Genomic DNA, 23,909 nt, shown 5'->3' with positions numbered 1-23,909 from the left:
ATGTGATGGTTATGTGCATTTGGTTAGCCAAAGAGTTAATCTAAATCATTCCACATTCATATTTTCACCGGCTAAACATACACTGGCTCACTGCAAGGAGCAGCATCACTGGGCAGGCACTCATTCAAGCAGACAGAACTCAGTTTTAACAGCTCCTTTTGTAGATAGTAGACTCTACTCAACCCAGCTCCGTTTGCCATCCCAACTATTCCAGCCTCCAGTTTTAAACAGATACAAAATTAACACACCAGCATTGTGAAACCTTTATTTGCAATGTTGCATTTGACAGCCAAGTAGTGGTAACGTTGCTGCAGTTTAAGGCACTTCGTAGAGGGTTGTACACCAGGGAAATTTCAGTGGAGCTCAAGGCTGGCCAGAGGAGGGAGGGGAAATGGACAGCAGAGCTTTACAGATTTTCACCCTTGTGCTTAAGTCCATGTATGGCATACACAACTTTACAATTCAAACATACAAATATATATCTACTAGCCAGTGTGCGATGCAGGAAACCTGCCCTACGGCAGTCATCCCGGAGAAAGGCAGTGACGTAGAAGTGCTGTTCGCAGTTTATTTTATTCGAAGAGCCTTAACTAGCTCTGTGAAATATGGCTGTGTGTACAAGGTGCAGTAAGTGTTATTCACTCTCCAGTTATAAATTTCTTCACAGGCCTAGAAATTCCTAAGATAGAATACATGAAACAATTGAAATAAATGACATTGATAATGTAAAAAAAATCTGGCTAAGTTCAATGTGATATATATATATTTATAGTTTTTATTAAATAGATTTTGGTCCTGATACACATCTGATGACTGCTAGATCTGTTTGGTCTTCTCTCCCCTGCTTGCCAACTATCAACAGATCCACAACAAAAAATACCAGAATACTGTGGATCAAGATATCGTGGCCTACTCGATCCTTTCAAATCCAGAATGACAGATGGACACTATAATGTGGCTAAGCAAGACCCATCATCCCCCGATCGCATGTTGTCAGGGCAAGAGCAGTGTGTCCAGTAAGCAACACAAGTTTGCACTTGCTTTTTCTGAGTAAGAGCAGAGGATTCTACATCTCCATATAAGGCAGTAATAGAAGCAGATTCATGATTGCCAAAAGCTGGTCTTGAGGTATAGCTTCCTACTCTATAGGAAAAAACTTTCCTCGTCAAAACAGCTCGATTCAGTATCAGGTGGCGGTTCTAGGAAAGTGCATACGTATCTGGCGACATGGACGGGTGGAGGATTATCTCCCATTCAGAGGGCCTGGGGCAAGGAAAAGCTGTGCCAAAGGGTTTAACCTACTTTGGATAAGAGAATTAAAGCACAAAGTGACAGCAGATAAGCAAACGGGTAAGAAACCCCAATTCGCATCATTTCAGACTCAGACAATGGCACAGGGTAAGGAGAAGGCATCATGGTTGCTTGAAATCCAGTAGTGGAGTCTGCTATTTAGCAAGAAAGAGAAATGGCTTTCAATCTGCTTTTGCATCTCCAGCATCTGCTCTGTCCAAGTCGTCGTCTGAGCCATCCTCTACACCTTTCCGGCCAGCACGTCGAGGGATGAAAGGCACATCACCGCCACGCCTAGAGTGAAAGATGGAAAAGAAAATCAATAAAAAGGTGCACCTTGAAGATACAAGCGCAGACAGCTTAGAAATATCTTAACACTGAGTACTAGCCCTTTCAGATGAAGACAAAAATAGAACTGCTGCTGTCAAAAGCAGGTGGGCAGTGGCACACAGTGTATGTCCTAGCTTTAAACCTACAGCATTTAACAAAATGGTTACCTACCAGTAGGAGCAGTTTTTCTCCTTAACCCCTTCGAAGCTAATGACGAGCTGGGCTCGTCATGGCGCTTACCTGCCGTGCGCGGATGACAAGGCCAGCTAGTCATGAATTATTGTGATTTTGTTTTTTCAGCGCAGGACGGGACAACGCCTAGCAGCCATGTGGTTAAAGAGTTTCCTGGTTTCAGATGCTGTTCATTATTCCTCGATCCAGTGGAACCATAATTCCCTGCGGCTTTCTTTAATTTGAGACATAACTAGCACCATTTAGTGGTAATCCCCACCTCTTGTGAAGGCAGATGTACATCCCAGAAGCTCCTATGCATGGTGGCCATCTTCAGAATATTTTCTTCCCTAACATTTCTATAGCTTCCTGCTTTTCCGTTTGTCTATTTTCCTATCTTAGAACACCTCATTTTTAGGGGTGAAGAACTACTACTTCAGGTTTAAATAATAATTTGGTTTTGTAGAGTGAATATTTTCATTAATCACATGCTGTGCATTGCTTTTGTAGCAACAGATCTCTTGGGAGGTTGGGTTGAAGCAATTTTGTGCTAGCAATCAGGTGCTTTAATATCTTCTGTTCAATGTACGCGTTGCTAGTCAGACAAGTGTCCACGCAATAGTTTCAGTAATAGCATTGAAGCACACACATGTGAATCAATAACTTCCTTGATAAGGTGGCATAGTCAATTGATAGATCACTGATCTCTCCATTTATTGTTTCATATATATCGTAGTGTGGACAATTGAATCTTACAAGCAGCGCGCATGTAAGATCCAATTGTCCACACAACGATATATATGGAATAAATGGAGATCACATTGAACCAACAAACTACTTTGCCACCTTATCAAGGAAGTTATTGATTCACAAGTGTGCGCTTTGGTGCTATTAAACCTGTCCCTGACTGTTCACACATTACAGAAGAACACGCCCTGGGTAGCTGGGTTCTGTCACCACGTGAGCACCACAATTGAATTACCTAGTTTTCCTTCCTGATAGTTAGCCTTTGTATGTTACATTAGTGCACCGATTCTCATTTAACCAACTGGATACTATTGATTAAGGTGCAGAAAATTGGCATAGCTGTGAGAAAGTGCAGTCTTTCTTGCATTGGTATGCCCCCACGTTTTGCTGAACTGCTGTGCTTTGACTGTGTGCCCTGGGCTTCTGCCAACCAGGTACCCGGGGCCTGTGTTCTTTCCCTAAAGCCGTGTTGAAACAAAACCCAATTGGCATCTCTGGTCACCTATCAGCCCCTAGTAAATTGTACCCTATGTACTCCGGGCATGGTGACCAGAGAAGGCCCCTTAAGGGCTGCAGCACTTCTTGTGCCACCCTTAGGGGCCCTGTACCCCGACACCAACACACTGCCTTTGCAGGCGGAGTGTCTAAGGACAGAAATAAACAGTCGACATGGCACACATCCCTGTGTTCCATGCCCACAAACCCCACTGTCCTGGCATACATCAGTCACCCCCCCTATCTGGGTGTCCTATGCCAGTGGTGTGGGCACAGGTGCACGAGTCCTGTGCCCCTACAGTGCTGGGCACTGTAAGTGCAGTGCTGCCATTTAAGAGCATATGGTGCTGGGAGGTATTCATTACAAACTCCACAGCACCATGATGGCTTCACTGAAGACTGAAGTTTGGTATCCAACTGCTCAGCACATTAAACCCGCACTGATGCCAGTGTGAGGTTTAACCACTTGCACGCTCGTGACGGAACCATTCCGTCACGAGCCAAGGTGGGGCTGTGCTGGTGACGGAATGGTTCCGTCACGGCCCCCGCGCCTGCGCTGAGCGTTCCATTGAGCAGGCGGGGCCGTGACGGAACCATTCCATCATAAGCACAGCGCCACCGCGGCTCGTGACCGAGTAGTTCTGTCACGAGCATGGCGGCGCCGCACGCCCCCCACCCCTAGCTCCGTGGCGGAATTACCGCCGCGGCCAAGGGGTTAATGTAAAATGCACCAGAGGGCATCTTAGAGATGCCCCCAGAAACCTAACCTACAATCCACGTCCGGTCTGAGTGGCTGCCCAGGCTGCCCCACAGCAGACCTGTTGCTGGACCCCTGGGTGGGGAGCCCCTCGCTCTCCTGGGCCTGCAGCAATGCACATCCTGGGTGAGGTGCTAGGTCTTCTCCCCCAGGATGGGCAGGAGGAAGCTTCAAAGACATGCCACCTCTGAGCTTCTCCAGAAAATTTGCTGTACCCAGCAACTGGCCCCCACCAGTTCTGACCCCCCACTCTGGCAGGAAGACTGGCGGGAAACCCTACGTCAGGAAGGGGGTGTGCCAGCCTGTGCCAACCCCACCCCTCAGGTGGGAGAGGAGAGGTGAAGCACGACCCCAGGCTCCAGCCATCTTGAAGATAAAGAGCCCTGCCCAATCACAGCTAGGTTCCTGCCCCCCTCCGACCGGCGGGGAGCAGGCTATGGGGTGTCCCACCCCAGGTCATAGCCCTACCTGTAACGAGCTGTGGTTCTGCTCAGCAATAGCCTTGGAGCCAGCCAGGAACCACAAACCCAGCCCACTCTGCACCCTCAAAGCCCGGCCTGTGCCTGAGTGACCCAAGATCACGAGGACACCCCCCCCCCAGCGCCTGACCCGGAGTCCAGTGCCCAAAGACCATCCTCGACGACCAACTAACGCCTGCAGCCTCAGAACTAGGGACCCCTCCAACTGCGACCAGCTGAGGGTAAGATTTCCTGACACCAAAAGACACCCCTGCACCCTGGGCCCCCTGTGCCTTCCTTTGAGGTACCTACCTCTTCTCCAAGATCCCAACTTACCTCTCGAAGTGGTGGTCGCACCTGAAGAATCTCCGTCCGAGCCTGCAGCCTTTGTTCACTTTTTAACTTTCGAAATTGGATAACAGAGCGCCCGACTGCTCAAAAGCACCCTGCACCCAGCCGCCAGAGTGCCGCTGGAAGTGTAACTACTACCCTACTTCCCCACTTGCCCTGAGTGACCCACAGCTGTGTGGCCTGCTTGCTGGCAGCCACCAACCGAAGGCCCCCTACCCTCCATTGGATTGCATTGGGCTTACACTCTCTACACCCAGCTGCCGCTGAGGGTACAACAACTGTACCTTTTCGTCCCTGGGAGACACCCGAGTCTATGCCCAGAACCGTAACTCTACTAGTAGAGTACTCTACTAAAAACCGATAACTCATTCTCCTTCCATAGGATAACATTGACTGGTTTCACTTGAAAATTCTTCTTATTTATTAAGTGTGGAGTTTTGAAACTTTAAAATATTCATCTAAAATCAGCCTTAACTAATTCAGATTTACTCACCTGTGATCAGGAGAGAAGCCAGTGCTGCACCTATAGCCCAGCACTGAACCGTAAAAGTAATTATAAGAACTTTTATGGTAACTTTAATTTCCTTCTATAGGATAACATTGCTTGGTTTTCACTGAAAAGTTTCTAAGTGTCAACTTTGAAAATACAATTATATTCTTTAAAAACAACAACTTCTACCAAACGCTTTTACTTAACTGTTTACAGCTTATGTCCCAGGACTGAATCCAGGATCCAGTCCTGTGGTTAGAAAAGTAATCTATAAAGTAATCAATTGCATTTATCTAGAAAAAAACATTGAGCTCAATGTTAAATTGTGTTGCCTCTTGCAACCACTGTAGCTACTGTACTTACAAAGTCTATTGCCAATTTGCAGAGTAATTACCTAAAGTCACTCATATTGAGAAAAGTATATTTTGATACCTTGTTGGTTCTAAAATAAAACTATCTTGAGATATAAAACAATTGGCCTAGAGTTCAGTCCTTGAGTGTGTGAGACCATTTGCTGACAGTTTGTACAACAAATGCTTCACAGTGTCCTCTGATACTGCCTTACTGCTCTACCAAGCTACCACGAGTGTAAGGTTATATCTAACTTTAGTCTCTGCCATACCTCTGGGGACTCTATACACACTGTACCTTACTTTGGCCCAGTACATATAGAGCCACTTTCTTACATATAGGTGATGGTGCCATAAGTTTATCCTTCCAGCAGTCTCTTAATAACTATTATAGGGAAGAAACTTCTCCCTATACGTCCCATAGTATATGCTACTATGGCTGCCAAGTGGACTGGATTGATGTGTAGGTGAGGTGGTCATCTAGAAGGTAAGAGCTACCAGGGACTAATGAAAATGTGTTCTACTTGCTACATCACCTTTGCACCAGTAAACATACTAGTTGCACTTTGCAGTATAGCATGTATGTGCTTGGTTTTCTAGTTCCCTCAGGAACTCCATTATTCTCTATGGGCAACCCAGAATTCTGATGTCAAAGTCTTCAAAAGCCAAGCGCCAGGTTGGGACTACAAGACCTACTGACAAACCAGAGTCAGCCAAAGGGGACTGCTTTATTTCACACATTGAGACCTCCACCAGCTCAGAAAGCCACATGGGTCTTGCCCACTGGGGTGCTATTAAGATCAGTATCATCAATAGCTTGCTCCTCTCCCGAATGGTATAAATAAAAAGGTATCGTCAAGATGCATATCTAAATTTCCCCAACCAGCCTATTTTGCTTTTTCTTGTGTTGCAAATCGGTTTGTAGGTTATTCGACATTTATAGGGTCGTGAATGTTTTGAAGCTCGATGGGCAGGGCATTTTAGGCTTTAGCCTCCTTGACAGAGGGAGCTACCTTCTGTTCTCATGAGGCGGTAGCAGGGAATAGCAGCAAGGCATTGCCCAGTCGAGGGTAGCAGTCTGTGAGGCACATAGAAAACAAAGAGTCTGAGATACATGGGCCCTGATTTGTATAGGGTACAGTGAGCAATGGTGAGAGCCTTAAACAGAAAGCCCTGGCCCACTGGAAGCCAATGCAGATCCCGGAGAAGTTGCTTTGTGCTTGACCTACCAGAGACGCCCGGAAGCGCACTAGCAGCTGCATTCTGGAATGTAACTTTTTCAGCTGGTAGGACGGGAGGCTGATGTATAGGGCATTGGTGTAATCCAAGCGTGAGAATGAGTGCACGGGTCACCATTTCCTTTTTGGCTCTAGGTAGCAAAGGCAGGAAATTAAGTATTTTCAGGGTGCCAAAGCAAACTCCGGGCAATTTTTTTTTAATCTGCGGTAAGAATCCGAGGTACTCACTGAACAAGACCCCCAAATTCCTCACTGGGTTCCCCATAGACTTGGGCATGTGGTAACCCTCGGGCCAAAGATCATCCCTTAAATGCTGCGGGAAGGACCCATAGAGGAGTACCCCGGACTTGTCCTCATTGCATTGGAGTTGGGCCTGTGCTAGCCATTTAAAAACTTCAGCAAGACAGTTTTTAGCTAAATCAGGGGATAAATCGTTTTTTCTTCCACGTGAAGAGGAGCTGGGTATCATCAGCATACGCTACGATCTTAACCCCCAGCTCCTCTACCAGATAGATTAGCGGCCTCAAACGGTAAAGAGAAGGAGGCTCAAGGTTGAGCTCTGGGGGACGCCCATGGACACGCTTCTCGGTATAGAAGAGCATGGAGGCAGCCATACTTGCTGCGTTCTATTCGCCAAGAAGGAATCCAACCAATCCCACACCAAGCCGGAGATTCAGATATTGGACGGGCCAAGAGTTGATAAAGCAGTACTATGTTGAATGCAGCAGAGAGGGAAAATAAAACCAGGGCCTCTGCCGCCGGAATCTAGGCATTCTTCAATAGCCTCCGCCATCTCAACCAGGGCCGTCTCAGTACTATATGAGGCCCTGAAGCCTGACTGGTTGGAGGTCGCCAGAAGTCTTAAACTCAGAGAGCTGTTTGTGGGCTGCCTTCTCACACCTTCGCCACAGCAGGGAGAAGTGAGATAGGTCGGTAGCTAGCAAGAGTGGCGGGTTTAATGAAGGTTTTTTTAGCGGGGAGGAGTTTTGCCTGTTTCCACTCAGATGGAACCGTAGCGGTTTGAAGCGAAAGATTGATATTGTTCACTTTAGGGTTAACTACCTCCGCCACTGCTGATAACTGCCTGGCTAGGCAGGGATCAGCTGGGGAACCCGATTTAAGAATGGCCAAAGTGTCTGACAGAGGAATAGGAGTAAAAGCTGTCAGGAGAGTGTAGGCTAGGTCTAAGTCTGGGGTCACCCGAAGAGGGTGTTGCCTGCGCATAGAGGGCGGATCCAAAGCCATCCTGGATTGCTTGGATTTTATCTATAAAAAAACAGATAGCTGCTCTTGCAGAAGTTGCAAGTGATACAGACACGCGGTGGAATGGCAGGAGGGGTCGCCTCGAAGGGGAGGGAGCAGCCCCTTCGGACGATTTGCAGCACCCACCTGTCCGACGTGACTGTGCGCCAGTGGAAGAGGTGATGGCGAAACCTGCCCCCCCACTGGCATCACATGGGCCTAAAAGCACGGACTAGGAGGGTTTTGAGGCAGGTGCTGCGGGGGAAGGTGTGGACTGGCCGCGCCGTTGTCCGACCGCCGCCACGGCGGTTTCCACAGCCGCCACCGCGCTGTTGGACATTCTGCGGCGCGTGGCTGGCAGCACGTGTGGGGCGCCCCTTCCTTGGCCACGAAAGGAGCAAAAGGCACCAGTTTGCTGTCGAGGGGCCGATAGGCCCAAGGACTTGGCCGTAGCCATGGAGTCCTTAAATCGCTCAAGCGCATGGTCTGCCTTGTCGCCAAAGACGACGGAGCAAACGGCATGTCCAGCAGAGTGGCCTGACATCGGCCGAAAAGTTGGCGGACCTCAACCAGGCATGGAGTCGAACCGCCACCATCGTTGCCATCACCCTGCCCAGTGAGTCTGTGGTATCCAGCTCACACCGGATGGAATACCGTGCTGCATCTCGACCCTCCGAAGGGGTTTGGGCGAGTTTTGCCTGGACCTCCTCCAGACACTGTGGCAGCACGTCCGCGACCCACAGAGTCTGGGTATAGCGGCCCAAGAGGCATGCGGTATTAATTGACCTCAATCCCAAACTGAGGGACGAGAACACCTTCCCGAACTGTTCTTACCTCTTGGATTCCCGGAGCCGTCGGGAATGTGGTCTGGGAAGTGTAGGCCTGGATGACCAGGCTCTCTGGGTGGGGTGGGTGGACAAAAAGCAAGGTTCGCCCAGGGCCAGTCGGTAGCGTCGGGCCATGTTCCTATCCACAGGCGGACCTGTGGCAGGCTTGGACCAAGTGCCCACAAGAACGTCATAAGGCCTCATTAAACAGCAGCAGAGGCTCACTGGAGCTTGCCTGCGGTTTAAGGACCTCTGTGAGGTTAGTTCTCTCGGCCGCGACAGGGTGTTCAAGGTTTAGGGCCTTGGCTGCCCGTGTCAACTCTACACTATAAGCTGCCCCCTCCTCCGTAGCCACGGTGGGAGGGGAGACAAATCCAATGTCTGGCGAAGTGTCAATGCCACTGGCCTCCCCAAGCTCATATGTCCAGTCCTGTGGTGACTGGCACTCCTGTGCCAGAGGGTCCTCAGACCCTTCCCAATCACCCTAGTCACCCATCTCCTGTAGCACAGGTTCAACAGATGGGTCCTGTTCATGGAAACAGAAATCTCCAAAAGCAGTCGGTAGCGGCGCCCATAGCAGGCACCGGGGGCAAAACCCGTGTGGCCGGCATCGGCGAGGTTGTGAGGTCGACCGGCAACGACCCGGAAGCGGATCCAGAGAGGGCCTGCGGCGCCAGGACCGAAGCACCCGACGGCGTCCGAGCCGAAGCGCCCGACCTGCTAGGCCCTCCAGCCGGGGCCATTGGGCCCGAAGGCGCCACGTGACCCGGCTGAGGAGGGAGGGACCCCTTGTCCATGAGGTACCGCTCGATGTCCTCAGGCGTCGCGTCTTGCTCAGGGACCCGAAGGTGTGGGGCAGACGGCGACGACGACCGACTCTGGCGTAGCCGCATCGTGCGAGCGTCGGGGTGGGTCGGAGGAACGAGGATGTCTCCGACCTCTTATGCCTCTTACCTGAGGACTTGGATCCCAAGACCAATGTCCAGTCCCGGAGCTGCGAGGGCTCCGACCCCGCGACCTGTCCCTAGACCTCCCGTGGGACCGGGACCTGGAGCGGCGCGGGCCGACTGCCGGAGCTCCAGTCGCTTGCGAGACCGCTCTCGTCTAGCCTTAGAAGTCAGGGTCCAGCAGTCTGAGCAGGTGCGGTCGAGGCCTAAACACTTGAGACACCGGCGATGGGGGTCGGTAACCGACATCAGTCGGTCGCACCTGGAACAGGGTTTAAACCTGGGCATCCCTACCGGCACCGTAGGAGTCGAAGACTCTAGCAAAGAAATTATCAAAAAGATCCGAAAGTTTAGTCAAAAAAGACTAAGGGGTAGAGCTTCTCCGGATCTGCGCTAGCTGGCACGGAAAAAAAGAACTGACGTCAGCGCGCATGGGCGGCGTCTAAGTATTCCGACGACGTCATTCTGGCACCAACGACGGACGCGGAGCCGCGGACGACGCCTGCCGGCACGCAGGGGTATTGCTATGCAAAATTTTCCGGATCCAGTCTGACGCCTGGGGATATTCTGAGGTAAGGAATCTATCACCAACGTGTCTTTCAGATATACCTCTCAAGAGAAGGCATTGTTCCTGACCTGAGAGCGCGGACTCACCCCTTGGGGTCAGACACTCATCTGTGGTGGTAGGTTGAACTGGACCAGTCAGTCAGCCTGCACACTAGAGAACTGGTAGGTTTCAGGGGTACCTCTAAGGTATCCTTTGGGTAAATAAAGTAATCAAACCATCACTAGAATCAGTGTGGATTTATTAATACGAGATTGATACCAAATCCAATGTTTCAGTGAAGCCATTATGTAGCTAGGGAACTGGTTTTGACCAAGGCCCAGTACATACAGATTGCTTCCCTGCTCACTTATGCTGCCTAGTAATAGAACTAGGATCAAGACCGATTTGCATATGGCTGGGTTCAAACTGCAATGGCATGGGGAGCGAAAAACCCCGATGGATTTAGGCCCAGATCTCTGTACGGAGGTGCATGTATGACATTGTTCTGCATTCTGTCCATCAATTGTTTATTAAATTAGACACAGGCATATCTGATCATACAGATAGGTCTGCACAGTAAATATAATGCACCCTGCCCAAGGGTTCAAAGGCCTTCTGTAGGGGTGACTTACATATATTAGATGCAGTGACTTTGGCATGGCATACAGGAGTGTCCTATCTTCACTCATGACTTGCACCATGTCACGAAGCCTGCAATGGCAGTGTGTGGAATTTGTGTGTAGGTACCTTAGGGTTGCATAAGATATGCTGCAGCCTTTTGGGATCTGCTTTAGAATTCATGCCCTGGGTATTATTTACTAGGTGCTTACAGGGGTTGCTAAATTCTTTAACCAATTGTAGCAAGATTAGACACCTTATTCTGGGGCAGGAAAACTGGCACAGAGGTCTGGTTAGCAGGCCTCGGTACACTACCCAAGTAGAAAATCAGTAGTGTGAGTGTTTGTGGAGGGGGCGGTTTACCTCAGATTTTCAAGCACATGGGGGAATAAATAATTGAACTACAAGGGCAGCATCTCTGGGGAGGATTATGGGTCACATGTGAATCTGTGAAAGATACCAATAAAGTATATATTTTCTATCCACCATCTGCTATTTACACGAATACTGTAAGATATACAAATACAGTAACTGCTTGCTATTTTGCTTCAGGCATGTAAATAGATGAAAGATCAAATACTGGAGAAGAAAAGTTAGCTACTTACCTGTAACTGCAGTTAACCTTCATATGCAATTTAACAAATATCATTTATCATTCATTAAAATTAGCATAAATATATAAGCAAACATGGAACCAAAACAGGCTCCCCATATTGAAATAAGTGGTTTAGTAAAACTTGTTTTAATCGCAGAACCGCTGTGCTGGGGCGATTCCGCGTAATAATGTGCATGAATTATATGCACACTACTCCAAGTCACAGAACAACATTTTCTCCAGAGGCAATTTCGCAAACAAAGTTGTTAAGTGGAAACTGCGCTAATTGAGTGCACCCTGGTTTGCCGAGAGGGGCTTGCCAGCCTTTGAGTGGCAAAAAATAAAGTGCAGTTGAAATTCATTGAGCAATGGTTGCCATTGTGACTAAAGCACCCTTACGAGTGTCCATCTGATTTCAACAGTTGGTCGGTTCTCATGAGTTGTTTAGCCCGATGCAAGTAGAATTTTAGATATCATTTGATACCAAACATATGAATAGACCTCAGCTGGTGATGTTGGATTCAGGAAGAAAGTCAGAACTATTATAGGGTGCCCGGGGGAAAATCCTTAAAACTATTATAGGGTGCCCGGGGGAAAATCCTAGGAACCTTAAAATAAGTCTTTGGATTGGTTCTGAGAAGTACCAAATTGCCAAGGCACAGAAGATTCCATAGTTGAGAAAGTCTGCATCTCCCCTACCCTCCTGGTCAGAATGAGCGCTAGTAACAAGGAGACCTTCCTTGTGAGACATAGGAGCTATACACAGTGAATAGGTTCGAATTAACTCAGTTGATATAACTATGTTCAGGTGCCAGTCCGGCGAATGAGCCCTTATGGAGGAAAAAACTAAATAATTCTCTTTAACTGTTTGATGATACTACAACAGAGGAAAGAAAATGTGATGAGCATCTATATCTTGATATTGATGGTAGCCATACCTGAACAGACATGTACCAACTGTAACTGAGCAAGTTAGAGGAGATTGGGTAGGTATCTGCCAGATTATGCTAGTAGAGGATGTAGGCTTCTTTTCTGGCGCCATAGGCAGAAACGTTTCAATTACGGTTTACAGGTCTTCGTGGCTTCCATTTAGGAGCCATGAGCATAAGAGGAGAGAAGTCAGGTCAGGATGAAGAACCTGGCCTTAGCACACCAAGCGTTTACAGGATGTTAGAAGGTGGCTGTATTCAGATAGCAGGAGAAGCTCTGTGGAACAATGCTGCTTGAGCCAACAGGATAAAAAGACAGCTCCACTTTCCTCTTGCTGAGAACCTTTGGTAATAAAGGCATCAGGGGATTATTCTTAGATTATGACTATTGATGAGAATCCCCTGGATGAGAAGTAATGGTTAATCTCGATGTCTTGATGCTATGTTAGGGTTTGCTTCCCGGCATCCGATACTAAGGTAATGGAGCAGCCAACAAATCTGAGCATAAAGGTGGAAGAAAAATGTAAGCTGAAATATGTCGTTTTAGGGGCAGTGCCGCAAGTCACTATGAAACCAAGGGTACTTGGAAAAAACTGCAACCCCAAATCGCTGGCTAATAGACTTGCTTATTTGCACGGTCCTGAGCTTTGCCAACTGTAGCCTGGTGAGCATGAGACTCAAGTGAGCCCCTGCAAGTCCCTGGAATGTTTAGCTTATTGTGCATGTTGTATGCTGGGAGGGTAGCCCCCGTCTCCCAATCCCCACATTGATTGAGACAGTGAGGCCACGACCCCTTCAGCTACATCAACCGCAGGCACCCCAGCGCCGTGTCTGCCGCTCGACTCACCTTAACTTGCTTTTGAGCGCGCTGACTTCCCGGTTCATGGTGTCGGCAGTTTCCGTGGCATCCTCCAGCTCTCGCTGCAGTTTCCTGCGCATGGCGTTGGCTCGCTGGGCCTCCTCTTCTGCTTCCTCCACTTGCCGCTTCAGCTGCTTCATGCGGGTGTTGCTCTTGTCAGCCTGCAAAACAGCACAACAAGTTCATGACGCCTGATCTGTAGCTTCCTGCTTAAAGAAGGCAGGCGGACACTTTCCTGCCTTTGGTATTGAAAAAGGTAATATGGTGTTCTATTCACATGTGTGCAGTCAAATCTACGTTTACCTCAGGGGCAGTCTGTGCTGGAGCATGCCCGCAGTTGCCCTACATGCTGTTCCTCCTCTACCCTGAAATGTCCCATGAAAGGCAGGCTTTTGTGGTTTGCTCAAGGCCTCCTTTGCTTGGTTGCAGCACAAGCAGAGAACAAACACCTTCCCTTCCACCGGGACACTTGATGGCTTGCTCAGGGGCACAGAGTACTAGGTACTGCCTGACAAAGAGCTGCTGCAAGGCTGACTCCTGTCTGCCATGGGTGCTTTAAAACAGGTTGGGTATTAAACGCAGGGACGTTTGAGTGTAAATACACACAGACGTCACATGTTTAGGAATTACAGGTCAGACGATGGCCAGAGCCCTGTGCTCAGAATTCCGAACCCTACTTCTGTTGGCGACAGCTGCCTCCATAGCTCCCTGCGCTGGTGAGAGGGCCTGTGATGCAGGCAGGTTTAAGGGCAGCTCGTCTTCACACATACTCTGCATGCTGCACCCACCTGGTCCTTGTATTGCTCGGCGTTGCGACGCTCGTCCTCCACTTGGAGAAGGATCTCTTTCAGCTTCTTCTCCGCTCTGCGGACCTGCTTGCCGGCATTTTGGCGCTCTCTGCATGCAGAAGGGGAAGGAAAAGAAATCTTAATCAGAAAGTGGTTGATAGGACACTACAAAAACAAACTCAAACTGGGCAGAACTCTCAAATCCTAGGAGAATTGAGGTGGTGCCAGCAGGAATACATTACCATGCTCAAGGAGACATCGTCTCACCCACAGAATGGATTGTACACAAAAAAAAATTAGATGGCTCGGCTTCTGAAATCCAACCAGAGCAGGGCTTCAAGTGGGATGAAAAAACAAGAGGGGGGTGTGTGTTACTCTTAAAGGGGAGTTAACAATTTAATTAAGGGCGTGACTTAAAAACAACTAAGCTTAAAATCTGTGCCGAGCATAGTGTCAGACTTATTTTACGGTTTGTCATTTCATCCAGATATACGATACAAGTATCATACCTACAAGTCCGGGTTATTGGCTTTTTAAGGGTTATTACATAAGATAAATAAGCAGCAACTATGGCTTGTATAATATTGAAAAATCTTCCACTTAAAGCCCTGGTGCCAGCACGGCAACGTTGCTGCTCCAGAGTTTGGAAAAGGGAAATCCTTTAGAGTCATTTTCTCTCTGGATTTACCTTCCCCTACAACGCTCACTTGGCATGACGTCTACTAAGAAGTGAGTATTGTGAGCACGCGCACATCCATCTGCCTGCTGTCACTGTACTCCGGAAAAAACAGTCTGTCCCAGGGCACAAAACAGCCTGATAGACTTGTTTCAAGGCCTCATTTAAAAAACTGCTGGTGCTCAGCACCGGTGAGACCGGGCCCACTTAAAGCCCTGAACCAGAGAAAGTACATCCCACAATCCAAACCAAGTGAAATTCGATTTTTGAACATTTTACTTCTCCAGGACTTTGACACTTATCCGCTTGCCACAATCTATATTCTCTACCAAGGCTCTAGTCTACATTGGCCAGAGTCCCTTCACTGTTCATAGGCTGGAGTAAGAACTAGTTTCCAATCACAAACCTCCCCTTCAAGCCTGCGTTTGAAAACCTGCTTAACTCCCCAGTGTCTCAAAGTCCCTGTCACGTGGCACCGTGCCATGAGGTACACACGGGCACTCACTTGGTCTCAGTGTCCAGCTGCTCTTCGAGCTGCGCTATCTTTGCCTCCAGTGCAGTGATGGAAGCCTTGAACTTTGACTTCACAGCCCCCTCCATCTCCTGGAGCTTGGCCTTCAGCTCCTTGTTCTGGCGCTCCATCTGCTGCCGCGCATTCTCGTTCTTCTGGGCATTGCTGCGCTCCGCATTCAAATCAGTATTGAGCTGGTCAATCTGAGGGGGCAAAAAAGAAAAAAAAGTTACTTGTAACCCAAGTTCCATCATGAAGTTCCACTCGCTCACTAAATTCACTAACCCCAACTAATCTGCTGATTTGCGTGATCAAGGACATTAAATACACCAGACTCGTGCTCAAAACTGCAATTTGGAAACAGTCCCGAAACAAAGGAAAGAAATGACCAACTTTCCTCCAGTAACTGTTCTGCAGCATGAAGCTTAGATTTCACACCATTGATTATTCTGCCATCTACTAATTAGGTTGGGAAAATCTGGATTTATGTACAGTTTCCACTTTCGGTGGGCAACACCATAGGCTGAGACTGAATAAGTCAACCTTAAGTCCACAACACCTCTTTAAGTAATCACCACTTTAAATTTTGTTATGCCATCGGGAGAATATGCACCAAGAGATCTCCAGATGAAGTCACCAAAAGTTGGGAACTCACAAATCCCAACACGGATGAGAACAATTCGGAGATCAACAACCTACACTGGAAAGGTTTTAAGGGATATTCTTGTCAGGGTTGAGTACTTCAATGTGGTCAGAGAATGAATGCTGATGTGGTCTAAGATTACTAGATGCCATTTTGTATTATTCTACCCAAACTATCATTGGAAGTTAACCCTTAAGAATGAACATCCAGTGTGTATGTTCCGCTTACCGATAGACCACAAGTCACAGGCCAACCAGAGTCCCCAGAGCAGAGGGTGCTTATAGACAAGCTCACATGCCCAGTGCAGGGGATGCTCCCAGGCAAGCTTGCATGCAATGGAGGGCTCCAGCCGACAGGTCCACATGCCCAGAAAGGGGCATCCACATACACTCCATGTGGTTGGACCCTGCCTGAAGAAATTCCACATACCTGAAGGGTGGCCTTCCTCAGTCGATCGTTAACCAGCTCAGTGTTGCCTTGCTCCTCTTCCAACTCTTCCTCCAGTTGAGCAATCCGGGCATCGAGACGCCTCTTCTCTTCCAATGCAAGTGCTCTGAAAATGAGATTCAATAGCTGGGAGAAGGCCAGATGGAAATGCATAATCTTTGGGTGTGGAGCGCCTGTAACTACAGCAGACCTTTTCTTGTGAATGCCAGCTAAAAGGAACAGCTTATTAACCTTTGGAATCCTGTATCTAAGTTCGCTCAATGGACAGCTTACCATTCCCCTCTTTATGGGTGTAGGAAGCTGGCTCTGTATATACTATACCACAATGAGTCCAGTGGAACCCCAAAGGTAGGCAGAGGTAAAAGGTAGCACTCACTCTCCATTTGTGGTAGTGTGGGTAAGCGGTAATGCTTTATTAGAGGGGAGTGTTAAGCATTTGTTGTACACTCAGGCAGCAAATGATTTCACACACTCCAAGACAAACTTAGGCCAAATTGTTTGTATCAAAAATATTAAGGTGTTATGTCTAGAGCCAAGCCAAACCTGGTGCATGCAAGTAAAATAAATGCTTTGTAAAATTGTATGCAATGTTTACAATAGAATGCAGGTTCAAATGCAGTTGATTGAATTAAAGGTAAGTCACTGTTTGAAGTTACTTTTCAGATTACTATTGCTAATCAGTGCGATATGCCTACATTTCACACAGACATCTCCTAGACAGAAGGTAAGTAATTCACTTTTAGTAAATAGACAGTTTTCAATGTCCCATACAAACCAACTCTACACTTAAGAATCCATTCACTGTTTTTCTTTGAAAATGGTTCTATGGAGAAAAGTGACGTTAACGGTATGCAGGCAAGTACAAGTTAGTGGGAGTTTGTATTCTAGGGTTAGAACCAGGGTTTCCCCAGGGTCAAGGATGCACTCAAAGCACAAAGACACTAGGGCAACAGAGTGCTGAGGCCCAATGTTATCCAAGTGGAGGAGGGGCGGGGGGCTCTGGTTGGAGGCTGCTCAAAAGCAGGCTACAAGGTTGTGGGAGCAAAGGGACACTACCAACCTCAGGGCAAAGAAGGATCCGACTTAGCCCTGAAAGTACACCAGCAGCGGTGGAGGATGGGTGGCAGGGTGCTGTTTTGGCATCCAGTGCTCTGTTTTTAATGGGGATTCTCCAGCGGCAACAGACTGAAGGCTCTGGGACGAAGATCTTCGAGGCGACCACCAATAAAGAGGTTAGTTGTGATGCCTGGGGATACTGGGACTCTAGATTGGGCCACCAGAGGCCAAGGGACATTGGGTACAGGGGTGTCTTAGGTGTCAGATTTCCTTACCAACTCCTATCTCAGTCGGGCGGGGTCCTTCAAACACAGGCTGCAAGCTTCGCTTAGAGATTTGAGGCAGGGAGATCTCCTTGTGGTGTTGGGCCACTTGACCTCTGGCAGTGGGCGTCAGGTGCAGACTCGTGGTTTTGGATGGGGCAGAGTATATGGGTGAGCGCATCTGGTGCTCACAGGAAACAGTTTTTGATTTGGAAGGCAGGTCCTCAGAGTTCTTGAGGTTGCTGGATGCAAAATACACCAGGATTTTGCTGGAGCAGGTTCCAGGTGGGGACAGGCTGGTAGGGCTGGGGCCAAGTAAGTGGGCGTCCTAGTTCAGCACGGCTTCATCACTCATCTTTATTGGATTCTTGTTTGAGGCGGCAAGGTTCTGGGTTGCCCCAAAATACTAGATTTAGGAGAGTTACAGGTGGGTAAAGGTTAGGACCAATTTGTCCCTTTCTTGGGGTGGGTACACACGCTAATATGCCACCCTCCAGTGGGAGGGGCATATGCCTCACTCTGGTTGGCTGGGTCCTCCCATCTTCAAAATGGCAGGGACTGAGTTGTGCTTTACCTCGCCTCCCCCACCTAAGTGGTGGAGTTGGCAAAGGTGGGCCACCTCCCTTGGTTTTCCTGCTGATTCTCCAGCTCAAAGCTTGGGTCAGAACCAGTGGGACCAGTTGCTGGAAGCAGCAAAGGCATGGGGTAGATCACAAAGGCGGCAAGCCTTTGAAGCTTTCCCTTCGTGGACCCTGCCCATCCTGGGGGAGAAGGTTTGGCAGCTTGTCCCAGGATGTGCATGGTTTCAGACCCCAAAGGGCAGCAGGCTCTTGACCCAGGGGTCAAGAAACAGGTCTTGGGTGCCACCTGGGGAGAAGCCACTCAACCTGGACACTAGTGTTAGTTCGTTTTTCAAGCGGCATCTCCAAGATGACCTCTGCTTTTTTCATTAAATCCCACACTGGCATCAGTGTGGGTTCAATGTGCTGAGAAGTTGGATACACTTCCCAGTTTTCAGTAAATCCATTATGGGGCTGTGGAGTTCGTAATGACAAACTCACAGCACCATATACTCTTATTGTAAGCACAGTACTGCCATTGTCTAAGGATTGCCTTAGACACTGTAGGGGTTCAGGGCTCATGCACCTGTACCCTCACCTCTGGTACAGTGAACAGAGCTAGAGGGGTGGCTGATCTATGCCAGGGCAGTGGGTTGTAGGTGTGGCACACAGGGATGTGTGCCATGTTGACCACTTTGTTCTGCACCAAGACATGCAGCCTGCAAAGGGTGTGTGTATAAAGGATCAGGGCCTCTATAGGTGTCACAAAAAAGTGCTGTAGCCCTTCGAGGACTTACCTGGCCAAATTGCCCTTGGTACCTATGGTACTATTGACAAGGGACGGGCCTGTGGCCAAAGAGTGCCAATTGGGTTTTTATTTTAAGGCAGTTTAGGGAAAGAACATAGGCCCTGGGACCTGTTTGGCAGGACCCCAGGGCACACTCAGTCAAAGTAAATCAGCAGTTCAACAAAAAAATGGGGGCAACAATGCAAAAAGAGGGCACTTTCTTACATTGGGTATAGCAGCCAATAGAACAAATTGCTATTAGAATATTCTTCAAATGAGACTCCTAGGGGGATCTTCCCAATGCAAGAAAACAAAAAAAACTGCACAAGATTACATCGCTAGGTTACATCCCCCACCCTCCCTATTCAAAAGAACCGTTGTACTGTTGAAAGCTAATGTAATGTGCTATTGATATCAAAGTACATGATCGCTCAGCTGAAAATGTATCTCCGGAGATTCGTTAGTAGATTCTCCCGAGTAAACAACCGTTCTAGATTACCAGTGCACCTGTAGGATGAAGCAGTGAACCTACCCCTTGCCACTGCTGCTGTTTATCTCATCTGCCAGCTCATCACGCTCCTGCTGAGCCTGACGCTTTGCGCGCTCTGCCGCTGCCAGCTCCTGCAATTACAGAAAATCAATATCACATTAGTCCACCTGGCCTTAAACTGAAGCCCAGAGACGCAGGGTGCCCACCTAGAATCACCGACATTTACTAAAACCAAATGCTTACCCCCCACCCTTATGCCAGGAACCTCTGAAACAATACGGAATTTGCAATCTAAGCTAATTTTCACTCACTAAAAATACTCCCATTGTCAGGTGAAGAAAACTTGGTTCTCTAGATACAGTTCAGTTTACAGCAGTTCCGGTTATGAACATCCTCTTCACATTAGGAGATCCAGCAATACAATACCATATTTTGAAAAGTAATCAAGTAACCCCCCCCCCCTTCAACTGAACTCATTCAGATGCAGACTGACACTTGCAGCAGAGCATCCCTATACCTTACTTCTGGGGACGTGGAGAAGCATCCTATTTGTTCACTCAGATGTTTCACCCTTACAACTATTCGCCCTATGCTACACAACATTAACAAGCCTGCCACCAGGGTGACTAGGGATACCAAATTACTCACATGGCCAGTACTCTTTAGCATGCTTCTGTGCCATACTGCTTTAGCCGAAGCAAGTGCCCCCTTTCAACTCCTGGCACCTCAAATGCGCTTACCTCCTGCATGTGGATCATCTCTGCTTCCATGCTCTTAAACTTCTTCTCATTCTCCTTGGCCTGACTCAAGATCTCTTCCCTGGATGCGCGTGTGTCCTCCAGCTCACGTTGATAATCTTTCATCTGGGCCTGGATGCAAAGAGAGGCAGCATAAGAAAATAGTATATCCACCCAGAAATTCTAGGCTGTTGAACACTCCAAGCACTTCTACCAGCCCTCTCGCCCCAAAAAGCTTCAACAGTAACAGTGTGAAATCTTGTGCTGATGCACAACACCAACAGTTATGCCCTCTTGGACTCTGAAGAGTTTGTGGTAGGCTTCAATAAACTAGCTATCACTGAAGTACGCAAGAACCAAAAGCAGCAAGAGGGGTCGTCATCAAAAAGAAATCAGAACAAAAACACCTTTACAGAGAAGGCCACTAAAGAAAACTACTTACAAGGAAAACTAGTTAAGGTAGCTACAATGAAAAAAAGCAGAAGTGCTGATTTTTAAAATTGGTTTAAAAAAGGACAAAGTAAAATCTTGAGAATGAAAGGTTAATCTTAAATTTACACTCTTCCTTTACTCATCTTATCCTGTCATCTAGTGTTGGTTTGGAACAGAAAAGTGACTTCCTTTGTAAGCATTGTTCATAGCCTGTAGTGCCTTAGATTCACATGCTCTGCTAACTCCTGCCACCTAGTGTTGAGCTCAAACAATTTACAATTTGAAGTTTTTTTCCTAAGCAGTTTAAATCAGAGTACTTGTAAGGTGCGCTACTTACCTGTGAGGGTCTCAAGGAACTGGGCGGAGGGAGAGGGGGGGTGCCGCTACTGCTTTAGGTCTTTAGGAGTCTTCTGAAGGAGAGTAGGTCTTGGGTATGCCGTATGTGGGTAGGGAGGGTGTTCCAGGTCTTGGCAGAGGTAGGAGAAGGATCTGCCACCGGAGGTAGTTCGTTGGATGCAGGGGACAGGGGCGAGGCTGGCGGGGCGGAGCTGGCGGGGGTGTAGAAGCAGAGTCTGCTGTTCAGGTACACTGGTCCAGCGTTGTGGAGTGCTTTGTGTGCGTGTGTGAGGCGCTTGAAGGTGATACTCTGGTTGACGGGGAGCCAGTGTAGGTCTCAGGTGGGGGGTGATGTGGCTGCGGCGGGGGACATTGACAATTAGTCGGGCGGAGGCGTTTTGGATGAGTTGTAGTCGTAGGTGTTTGGCTGGGATTCCTGCATAGAGTGCGTTGCGGTAGTACAGTCTGCTGCTGACGAGGGCCTGTCACCGTTCTTGTTTCGGTCGGGATCCACTTTTAGTTCCTGCGGAGCATGCGGACGGTATTGTAGCAGGAGGAGACTGCGTTGACCTGCTTAGACATGGAGAAGGAGTTGAGGATGAATCCTAGATTGCGTGCATGGTCGGTGGGTGTTGGTGCTGTTACCAGTGTGGTTGGCCACCAGGAGTCGTTCCAGGCTGAGGGGCTGGGTCCGAGGATGAGGACCTCAGTCTTGTCAGAGTTCAGCTTCAGACTGCTGCTCCTCATCCAATCGGCGACGCCCTTCATTCCCTCATGGAGGTTGGTTTTGGCGGTGTGGGTCCTTGGTAAGTGAGAGGATGAGCTGTGTCGTCAGCGTAGGAGATGTTGAGGTCGTGATGGCGGGCCACTTGTGTGAGGGGGGTCAAGTAGACATTGAACAGCGTTGGGCTGAGGGATGAACCCTGGGGGGCGCCGCAGGGGAGGTCGGTGGCTTCAGATCAGAAGGGTGAGTGACGGATGCTCTGGGTTCTGCCAGAGAGGGAGGACGTGGTTCAGTTAAGAGCCTTCTCTTGGATTCCGGCTTCTAGGAGGCGTGTCTTTAGAGTGCGATAGCAGACCGTGTCGAAGGTGGCCGACAGGTCGAGGATGAGGGCTGATGTTTTACCATTGTCTAGTTGGTGCCTGATGTAGTCTGGCGGCGATGAGGGCTGTCTCGGTGCTGTGGTTTCGTCTGAACCCGGACTGGGACGGGTCCAAGATTATGTCTTCCAGGTGGCGGGCAAGTTGCATGTTGACGATTCGACGACCTTTGCCGGGAACGGAAGCAGGGAGATGGGCCGGAAGTTCATGAGGTCCTTGGGGTCCGCTTTGGGCTTCTTGAGGGCGTTTATTTCAGCGTGCTTCCAGCTTTCCGGATGTCTGTTTCGAAGGAGATGTTGATGACCTTCCGTAGTTTGGGTGCGATTGCTGCGTCTGCTTTGTTGAATACCTGGTGTGGGCACGGGTCAGACGGAGATCCTGAGTGAATGGAGTTCATGACCTTGTGTCTCGTAGTGGATGTTGGACCAGGAGGTCAGACGGTTGGCACTGGTGGTGTTCACAGGGGAGGTGGAGTCTGGCGTAGTCAGGGCGGTCGTGGTGTTGAAGCGGTCGTGGAGGTCAGCGATCTTGCGGTGGAAGATGGCTAGTGAGTCACACAGTTCTTGTGAGGGCGGGATGTCGTTGGCGCTGGGGTTGGAGAGTTCCTTTACGATGCTGAAGATCTTTGCTGTTGTGTGCGTTATCCAAGTCGTCTTTTGAAGGAGGATCTCTTGCCTAATCTGATGAGGTGGTGGTGTCTGTGGGTGGCGTCCTTGTGGGCTGTGTGGCTGTCTGGTGTGCGTTCGTGGAGCCATGTCTTCTCCAGTTTCCGGCGAACAGAAGGAGTCAGGTCCTGAGCGGGACTGAGGGGGGCTGGACCGTAATATAATGAGGAAAAGATACAAAGTGCCCACACCTCTCAGAATAAACAATGATTCAAGAAATTGTACAAGTGTAACTTAATGACACATGTGAAGGTACTTTTATTTATACCCACTACTCATAGTTTTTATATTTTTCAGAAATTTGTTTTAAAAAAGCAAGAAAAAGGTAAACCCACAAAAATACAGTGGTTATACAAATGATTATAAACAATTATAAACAACAACAATTCATGGAAAACGTAAATACACAGAACGAAAATATTAACACATTTAGTAATTCATGGTAACATATAAATGCCTGTTTTGAAACCACCAAAGCAAAGTGAAAGAGCAAGAGCTTGCACAATGTTCATTAGCATAGGCACATTTAATGTATTAATACGCTCTTGCAAAATGCCGACGCGTTTCGGGTTCGAGCCAAACGTGTTCGAACCCTCATCAGGGCTTTGTGAGTTGTCTGTAATTATCAGGCTCCTATGAACTGATCGATGGACAGGGGGCGGCACCTCAAAGGTTTAATTCTCTATGTGCACCGTCCGGCGCCTCTTAGAGGGTGGAGATCGAGGTTGTATGTCTTTGGGTCCTTGCGTTTTTTGTTAGATGGAGAGGGATTTTCTCTCTAGGATGATTATCGATGGATTTCTCCTACCTGGGTTAGCTGCGTGAGTCGTGGCGGCCCAGGAATCATAAACGGAGTGCGTGGATTTAGCTCCGTGTACGGGGCGCGCTGTCCTCGGACAGTTGGTGTTCAAAATGCGAGGCTTTCAAACGAATGCCTGGCAATCGATAATCATCCTAGAGAGAAAATCCCTCTCTCCATCGAACAAAAAACGCAAGGACCCAAAGACATACAATCTCGATCTCCACCCTCTAAGAGGCGCCGGACGGTGCACATAGAGAATTAAACCTTTGAGGTGCCGCCCCCTGTCCATCGATCAGTTCATAGGAGCCTGATAATTACAGACAACTCACAAAGCCCTGATGAGGGTTCGAACACGTTTGGCTCGAACCCGAAAC

At 48.5% G+C, this 23,909-nt stretch overlaps 1 protein-coding gene across 2 annotated transcripts in view; it reads right to left on the bottom strand.

Annotated features, from left to right (window-relative positions):
* Window positions 1-251: 251 nt before the first annotated feature.
* MYH9 (myosin heavy chain 9) overlaps window positions 252-23,909 on the bottom strand; it is a 250,168-nt gene continuing 226,510 nt past the window's right edge. For both annotated transcript variants that reach the window (XM_086958556.1, XM_086958561.1), the window contains exons 35-41: window positions 20,203-20,331; window positions 19,505-19,593; window positions 16,289-16,412; window positions 15,211-15,419; window positions 14,030-14,138; window positions 13,230-13,402; window positions 252-1,584 (exon numbers count right to left, since the gene is read on the bottom strand). In XM_086958556.1, coding sequence (XP_086814682.1) covers window positions 1,473-1,584; window positions 13,230-13,402; window positions 14,030-14,138; window positions 15,211-15,419; window positions 16,289-16,412; window positions 19,505-19,593; window positions 20,203-20,331 — 945 coding nt within the window. In that variant the 3' untranslated portion in view covers window positions 252-1,472. The remainder of the gene's footprint in view (window positions 1,585-13,229; window positions 13,403-14,029; window positions 14,139-15,210; window positions 15,420-16,288; window positions 16,413-19,504; window positions 19,594-20,202; window positions 20,332-23,909) is intronic.

The sequence above is a fragment of the Lissotriton vulgaris genome, chromosome 1_1 (assembly GCF_964263255.1).
Source record: "Lissotriton vulgaris chromosome 1_1, aLisVul1.2, whole genome shotgun sequence".
Classification (NCBI taxonomy): Eukaryota; Metazoa; Chordata; class Amphibia; order Caudata; family Salamandridae; genus Lissotriton; species Lissotriton vulgaris.
Note: the sequence above shows the minus strand (reverse complement) of the source record. Positions and strands in the feature narration are given on the sequence as shown.